Raw genomic sequence first — 9,093 nt, forward strand, 5'->3', positions numbered from 1 at the left:
TAGGCAGCATTCCTCCTCCTCCAAACATGGCGAGTTGAGTTGATGCCAAAGAGCTCCATTTTGGTCTCATCTGACCACAACACTTTCACCCAGTTCTCCTCTGAATCATTCAGATGTTCATTGGCAAACTTCAGACGGGCCTGTATATGTGCTTTCTTGAGCAGGGAGACCTTGCGGGCGCTGCAGGATTTCAGTCCTTCACGGCGTAGTGTGTTACCAATTGTTTTCTTGGTGACTATGGTCCCAGCTGCCTTGAGATCATTGACAAGATCCTCCCGTGTAGTTCTGGGCTGATTCCTCACCGTTCTCATGATCATTGCAACTCCACGAGGTGAGATCTTGCATGGAGCCCCAGGCCGAGGGAGATTGACAGTTATTTTGTGTTTCTTCCATTTGCGAATAATCGCACCAACTGTTGTCACCTTCTCACCAAGCTGCTTGCCGATGGTCTTGTAGCCCATTCCAGCCTTGTGTAGGTCTACAATCTTGTCCCTGACATACTTGAAGAGCTCTTTGGTCTTGGCCATGGTGGAGAGTTTGGAATCTGATAGATTGATTGCTTCTGTGGACAGGTGTCTTTTATACAGGTAACAAACTGAGATTAGGAGCACTCCCTTTAAGAGTGTGCTCCTAATCTCAGCTCGTTACCTGTATAAACAGACACCTGGGAGCCAGAGATCTTTCTGATTGAGAGGGGTCAAATACATATTTCCCTCATTAAAATGCAAATCAATTTATAACATTTTTGACATGCGTTTTTCTGGATTTTTTTGTTGTTATTCTGTCTCTCACTGTTCAAATAAACCAACCATTAAAATTATAGACTGATCATTTCTTTGTCAGTGGGCAAACGTACAAAATCAGCAGGGGATCAAATACCTTTTTCCCTCACTGTATGCGCTAGTTGGCTTTACCTGCACCAAAACTCCAGTATTTTTCCTTCATAGCTTGTTCTCCATCTTCTTTTTAAATTAAAACGTGTTTTCTCATGGCTCTCTTGTCCCTCTGCAACAGACATATGGTGAACAATATGTTTGGAACATCAAATCCCAACCAAATCACAGTATCGAAAAGCAATACATATAGAATCGTGAGAATCACAATACATATAGAATCGGCACCTAAGCATCGTGATAATATCGTATCATGAGGTCCCTGGCAATTCCCAGTGCTAGTGCCAACACACTAACAGTGAATGGCAAGGCAATAAGAGATGAAGGGGTTACCATGGCAATAAACCTGATTATCGGAGATGCATTGCTGGGTCTGAGGCGGTTTATGCAATTACATTTACCTGTGGCTTAGTGCAACCACAGCTCTGGCATTGGGTTTCCTCTGGCAGAGACTGATGCTGATGCACCTACCCTCGGAAGAGGAGCACACGGACTCTGTGAGTAGGCTATTTCTCAATAAATGAATTGATCCCAACCCTGTTAAGGGTGGCTCTAGCATGATGACACTGGTTGGGCAAAATGTTCCTTCGAGGGACCAAGTACAATCTCTTACTGACTTGGAAGACAAAGATGTTCCTTGTTTAAAAAAACGGAAGTGTCCTCGTGCAATGGTTTGACCTGCATTTTATGGACAATAACATTAATGATACCTACGAATATATGAGTGTTCTTTTCCCAAATCTCTTTGCTGAACGCTGGCTGAACCCTCCAGATAACTAGATGTGTTGATAGGATTCAAAACAAACTGACTGGAAACAGGTGGTACCGAGCAAATAACATCTAAACAACGCGAGATCTGGCAGCAAGGCTTATTTGATTTCTCAACTCATCCTCAACCTTATAACATTCAACTCAACCATGGACATAAATACATCAAAAACACAGCACACCGTAAATATAGAAAAAGCGATTTCTACTGTTTAGGAGAGTATACGATAGTATGAGCAAAAAGCATGTAACTGATCCAAGGACTCACTCCTTTACAATATGGTCAATGCATTCTAGCACCTCCCACATTCCATTCCTCTTCATATGGGTTTTTTATTTCCGTTTGACTTCAGTTTGACTTCTGGCCCGTCGCGATGCTTCACTAACTCAGAGAGGGAGGAGATGTCACTAAACAAGGATCAAATTTGTTGAAATTACTAAATGGTGAAAATTGTAGGAAACATTTTTTACGAGTGTATCCACAGCATTACCAACACAAAGCTGACGCTAGCTAGCTTCTTTTAAATTTAAATAAGATGGCTGATTAGCTAGCTAGGATTAGAGCCTTCTGGCTAGAATGTAACTTATGGTTGTTATTATGCTGTGTAACAGAGCAAAAGGTCTATGTACTACTCATTTGGTTAAGACTAACATTAGTTTAAGTTGGCTAGCTAGCTAATGTTTTGAGGAGAACAGGCTAGCTCCCTGTAGAATCTAGACATGCGGGAAATGGATCAGATGTGCAGTTGCTTTCATCTGGCTGTTGCAGTGCCCAGACAATGTTAGAGCAAACTGCTACGGAGATAAAAAGGTAAGATTGACATTTTATTGGCTTGCTAAATAAGCTGCTTTTCCTGAAAATGTCTCTGATAAAGCTATTTAGTTGTTGTTCTAATGCAATGTCTATTAAATGTTACAACCACAACATTATAATCAAGTAGTCAAGAATCTGCTATTTCTCTGTAAAACAACGTTAGCCAGAAGGCTCTGATGATAGCTAGCTAAATCAGTCAAGTCTATAGAAGAGGCTAGCTAAACTAGCAACAGCTTTGTAGTGGTTATGTTGAAACACTCGTTAAAAAATATATATCTCACAAGCGCATTGCTGTAGCTTTTAAAGTTCTGTGAATGTCATTTTCTAATTTTAACGAATTTGATCCATATGTAACGAGATCTCCTTGCTGGCAATGCCTGACAAAGCACTGGAAACGGCTCCCCCGATATGAAGAGGGCTTGGAACGTTCAAGCTTGAAATGTGCATTGAGGGTATTCAATATCGCCGCCAAGAAATTGCACCCCCTTCAGCAACAATGGGCCGATCCCAACCGAGTACAATAGAGGGAGCGAGCCAAACCAGATGTGGAGCTAAACAGCATAATATGCCCACTTTCTAACAAGGCACTAACCCTATCAGTCATGAGACCCCAGCAAAAATCGGCTTTTCATTTATCTGACTTTAATTATCTGCATGTCCAACACTTATATTTAGCCTCACAATTAAGTGTTTTACCGTTTTCTTTTCAGGACAATCAGGGTTACAAGCAGAACAAAACAATTTGACAAACAGTTGCATTCATGAGTTTTATTGACAAATGCCAATAAAATAAATAAGGTCCGCCAAAGCAAAAACCTGATAAAAATGACATTATATGAATGCTGTAAGTACAGAAATTGTTTGCTCACTGGGAAATTAATAACCAACTAGTCAGTGACCACTGTGTGTCTGGAGCTTGTGACCCAAACTATGTGAGCTTATTACAGTATTATAGACACTATGTCCTGGGATTTCCTATGATCTTCTATGTAGAAGAACCCCTTACCTTCTAACGACTCGTGTGGCTTGTGAGTGTCATAGAGCAACACGTTTCATTTTTTGTTTTAATCACTTAATAATTCATCAACAAAATGTGTATCAGTAAAACAATACAACTAATTGATAGGTCTACCTTTACTTGTTACTTCTGTGAACCTTCATTATCCTCCCTCCTCATGAGGGAGAGAAATTAGAAAATATCTTAAAGATATGTAGGTTTTTGGTAACAGAATTTCAAGGCACAAGACAATGTTTCTTAAACTTACAGAAGACAGAAACATTTCTCCAAAACAAAATATAAGTGTACTGTTGATATTAGTTGGCAGGGGTCTTACTTCTACATTATTGTGTTTCTGTAAATGTTTCTGCTGACTAACAGGTCAACAAACGGTTAGATTTTTCCCAAACAGTACAATTAGGTGACCAAGAGAAAATAATATGTACGCATACCAGGAACAGACCTTTTTCATTAAGAGCTTAATGAAAAACTGCAACAATTGCAAGCCTATTGTCTTACAGTCAAAAGGCCATAACCTATTATTGAACATGCAACTGCTGGAATGAAGCATTTACTAAAACTTCATTTTCAAACATTTGCCAAGATGCAATTCGTGGGAAAACACAGTTTTAAACAGTGCACCTAATGTGAGCGGTTCCATATGTGACGGATTAAAATCTCTGTTAGAAACGTAGAAAGAGGGGGAATCTAATAGCAACCACTAGGATGGGTTGTTAATATGACTAGGATTGTGCCTTTGGCTTCTGGACAACGAAATAAAGTTGATATGATAAGCAATAGAATAGGAGAAAACTGAGGATGGATCGACAACATTGTAGTTACTCCACAATACTAAACTAAATGACAGAGTGACAAGAAGGAAGACTACAGAATACACATATTCCAAAAATTGCATTATGTTCGGGGCAAATCCACACAACACATCACTGAGTACCACTCTTTACATTTCCAAGCATAGTGGTGGCTGCATCATGTTAAGGGTATGCTTGTAATCGTTATGGACTAGGGAGTTTTTCAGGATAAAAAGAAATGGAATAGAGCTAAGCACAGGCAAAATACTACAGGAAAACCTGGTTCAGTCTGCTTTCCAACAGACACGGAGACAAATTCACCTTTCTTCAGGACAATAACCTAAAATACAAGGCCAACTATACACTAGAGTTGCTTACCAAGACAACATTGAATGTTCTTGAGTGGCCTAGTTACAGTTTTGACTTAAATCTGCTGGGAAATCTATGTCAAGACTTGAAAATGGCTGTCTAGCAATGAGCAAAGGACAGCAACCAACTTGACAGAACATGAAGAATTTTTAAAAGAAATATGTGCAAATATTGTACAATCCAGGTGTGCAAAGATCTTAGAGACTTGCCCAGAGAGACTTACAGCTGCAATCGCTGCCAAAGGTGATTCTAACATGTATTGACTCAGGGGTGTGAATACTTATGTAAATTAGATATTTCATTTTCAATACATTTGCAACAATTTCTAAAAACATGTTTTCACTTTGTCATTATGGGGTATTGTGTGTAGATTGGTTAAAAAAAATTATAATAATACTCTTAGCTTTCATTTGACATGCGTCTATGAACTTCACGTTGGTGCTCATGGGTCCTTTTTCATGGAAATGACCCTCACTAACACACGATGATGATGTTTTGGCAATGGCTGAGTCAGCAGCTTAAAATGCAAAGTCGAAAACATTTCATGAGCTGTGAGTGACAAAAACACAGGAAGATAAACTCTAAACAAACTAATGAATTGTTTCAAAATTCTTCATGTAGATGAACTATATCCCATCTCCTCAAACCCCACCTGCTAGGCATATTCCAGGGACCGTATGAGTTGGAAGTGATGCCATTCTGTCTCACACCGACGCCTTCTTGCAATGCAAACTCACCCATCTACAGTCAGACTGAATGTATTTTATTTCAGAAATACAAAATAATAACTACTGCAGTGTTGTTCACATTGACGTCGTGTACCACATATGATCCTGGCCTCGTCTCTTCCCAGACATCAAACGACAATAAATAAGCTATTGCAAGTTTTCTGACAAATTAAAATGTGCCACAGGGGAGGTGGTAGCAACACTGAGGTCCCTGCTGTATGAGGCAGAGAGAAAGCTTTAACATTTACTGCTCTCTACAACTAATGACCGTTTCCACAAATGTCCGCACCTGTAGGGACAAATCCGCCTTACCCACCTCACTCACAGGCAAGAAGTAAACAGGGACTCTGCTTTTTGTGATAATAATTTACAGGTAAATCTAAACATTAAAGTAGGTTAAAACGGGGGGAAGAATTATATAAGGGGCAAGCTAGTTACTAAAATCTTAAAATGCTAGTAGTGCCCTACTTTCATTCTGTGTGAAGCCATTACACACACACACACACACATTTATATTCCGGACTCTGACATTGCTCGTTCTGATATTATTTTTGGGATTTGTGCACACAGAAATAATTAAGAATGAACACCACCACCGCTCTTCACGCTGAGCTGGGATAGGACTACAAGGGTGTGTGTGTGTGTCTTCATTCACCAGTTAAATGAGTTGAGCACAGTCAGTAAAGGCCTATGTCAGTGATATACATCCTGCACACAAAGCCATTAACCAAAGGCTAGGTGTGAGATTTTAAGGGTAACCCAGATGCAATAAGGCTAGAGGAAGCTCTTATTGTGTTGGTTTCTGTGACACTCCCTCACCCCTAGGTGTTTTGCACCTGGCTATTTAGACGTGACACAGTGCTCAGGTTGCTCTTGAATAAGACCTGTGGACACACATTTTGCTGGAGATAAAGAACAGACATACACACACACAGACAGGCAGACAGACAGAAAGACAGACAGACAGACAGACAGACAGACAGGCAGACAGGCAGACAGGCAGACAGACAGACAGACAGACAGACAGACAGACGGAGAGAGAGAGACAGAGAGAGTGAGAAAGATATCTATTATGTACAGTGCCTTGGAAAAGTATTCAGACCCCTTTGCACATTTTATTGTGCTACAAAGTGGAATTAAAATCGATTTGTCATTGTCAAAAATATACACAAAATATAATGTAATGTCAAAGTGGAAAAACATAATTTTTTGTATTAATAAAAATGTAATAACTTAAATATAGTCGTTGCATAAATTCCTTTTAATCTCACTTTGTAAGACAAAATGGGTCTGAATACTTTTGCAAGGCACTGTAAATCCTACTGATGGCCCAATAAGCTGCTGAGTTCTACATAGAGGCGCAGAGAAAAAAGGTTACAAGTCAGACATCTTTCTTCAAAGCTTTGTAGATTGCACTTTTGTAGTGCATTTCAATTCACACTGACGTGTAAAGCAGAGGCAACAACACAAGATAGGTGTGCTGTCCTCAGCATCTCTTACCTGTGTCTGTGTTCATCGTGGCCCCCCTGTCCATGTATGACCACTTGTCCACCAGGATGCTTAGCCTCCTTGGGCGCCTCGATGTGGGGAATCAGCACATCTTCCAAGCCCAGGTCAAAGCGCTTGTGTTTTGAGTTGTCTGGGAGGAAGAAGAAAGCTCCAAAGCATAAAGTGATGAAGGCACTGAGGATGAGGAGGAGGATAAACTTCTCTGAGAGCCTCAGAGTGGCCCTGTGGTGTGGGAAAGAAGCGGCGCCGGGTGACAGGGTGGGTATCCTGCGGCCCGACAGTGGCAGTAGAGCCGGCGTGGTCATGTTGGACTGTGGAAATTAACTCAGGGTGGACATATGTCACGGCTGTATTATCTGCTGCTGTATTATCTCATTCCGGCGGTGAGTACGTGTCCAGAAATCAAGTATTGGGGTCCCTCAGTGAAGTGACTGGTCACCAGCGAATTGACGGTTGTTATTCTGAAATTGAAGGAGAGAGTTATGAGGACAGAGCAGGTATGTTATTGGTACATACCGTACGCTCTTTGGTTCATTAGCCTTAACAATACCTGTCTTCACAGTCAGAATAAACATCACAAAATATAACACTGAGGTTCTTAAATCAGTAATACCAAGTCATTAACCTTACAAAAGACCTAGGCACTTGCGCATCTGACTTTGGGATTAACTGTATTTTTGATAAACACAATCTCAGTTAGTCCATAAGGATTAACTGCCCATACAGAATGTACTGTATTCATTGATCGCAATTATGAAGTACAAGGAAACGTTTTCCAAGGAGAGTCGGCAAAGAAATGTATGTCAACCCGGTTTGAAAAGGGAAAGATACTTTCAGGTCCGCAGGCTAAAGGTTACATCAAATAGTGATACGTAGCTAGATGGCAAAATCACCTGCGTGAGCGCGTGATACCATCACACCACGCCAACAATGCACAACACCTCCACTTGTCAGTGATATCCCTGAAATCTAATGCGATACATATTTCCATTGCAGTAACTAATATAATAGTGTAATAGTAACTGTAAGCAAAGTAAGTCACAATAAAAAATATCTCATCAGCATAATTGTGGAGGAAACAAATCTTACCGTGCAAATTCTGTCATTCTGATCCATGTTATTTGGTTGTGATCCGAACGCTATGAGCTTGATAAACAACGACAGAATCAAAACCAACTCGACACAAATAACTAGGAATACGGTCAAGCAATTGTTTGTTAATACCTAGCTAACACATATTGTAAGTTAATTGAGCAGGACACTTCTTAGGCTTTCAAACAGTGAAAAATGAAAATCTGAGATTGTCGCATCATCGACAATGTTCTAATACCGATATAAATTCTCCCGTGACCATTTCAATAGTAGCAAAATAACTGTTAAATGATAACTAGCTAGCTAGTTATGTTCCTGTTAAATTATGTGCTTAAAAATCGGTATTGTCTTGCTAGCTTGTATGAATATTCCCAATATATTGTATTTTATCAGCTTCCTCACCCGGGCCTGCGTCTGATGTCGCGCGGAGTCTCCACAGAATACCAAGTTCATCCGCTGAATTGACAGGCTTGGCTAGCCATCTAGCTAATAAAATTACTAAAGGAGAAACGCAATAACATTAACTTAGCTAGCTGATTAAACACATAGATGTGCACCCGCAATATTTTATTGTAATATTAGCTAGCTACGTTTCTCGGATATGTTGAGGTTAGGAAAAGAGCTGGCCTGCTAAAGACTGCGCCTTTTTCTGTAAAGGCATCTAGCTAGCTAGCTATCCTCCTGATGCGGTCCGTTACGATGTTTCGCCTCTGCTGCATCACCTCAATAATGCCTTTGAGTAAATCGGTGACAGACATGCATCCTAGTCCACCGTTTCCAAATAGCCGTGTTCAGAAATGTCTTCAGGTAGCTAGCTATCTATGATTTAATTGGGTAGTTTTGCCTTCCCTTTGCTCATTTCATTGTCGATAGCTCTACAGCTATCTAACTAGCTAGCCTCTATCAAGGGATGTTGATACTGCTGCAACTCTCCAACGAACTACGGCTCCTCCCACAATCTCCAGCATCGACTACCCAGCCTGGTACATTTAGGGAGCGTCTATCAATTACGAAGGTCTTTTTGCAACGTGTATGTCTGTGATTTAGCACTGACTGTTCTTTGTAGCTAGTCCTTGTATAAAAAAATAATAATTATGTGAAAGACTACAAT

The 9,093-nt window shown here is 40.4% G+C and overlaps 1 protein-coding gene across 1 annotated transcript in view; it reads right to left on the reverse strand.

The window, feature by feature from the left end:
* The window catches only part of LOC311129440 (mannosyl-oligosaccharide 1,2-alpha-mannosidase IB-like), a 101,210-nt gene extending 92,365 nt beyond the window's left edge, over positions 1-8,845 (reverse strand). Inside the window, exons 1-3 of the mRNA XM_084161723.1 lie at positions 8,385-8,845; positions 7,980-8,036; positions 6,882-7,351 (exon numbers count right to left, since the gene is read on the reverse strand). Coding sequence (XP_084017849.1) covers positions 6,882-7,195 — 314 coding nt within the window. The 5' untranslated portion in view covers positions 7,196-7,351; positions 7,980-8,036; positions 8,385-8,845. The remainder of the gene's footprint in view (positions 1-6,881; positions 7,352-7,979; positions 8,037-8,384) is intronic.
* Between the last annotated feature and the right edge of the window lie 248 nt (positions 8,846-9,093).

The sequence above is a fragment of the Coregonus lavaretus genome (assembly GCF_964263955.1).
Source record: "Coregonus lavaretus genome assembly, chromosome: 5".
In the NCBI taxonomy this organism is placed as follows: domain Eukaryota; kingdom Metazoa; phylum Chordata; class Actinopteri; order Salmoniformes; family Salmonidae; genus Coregonus; species Coregonus lavaretus.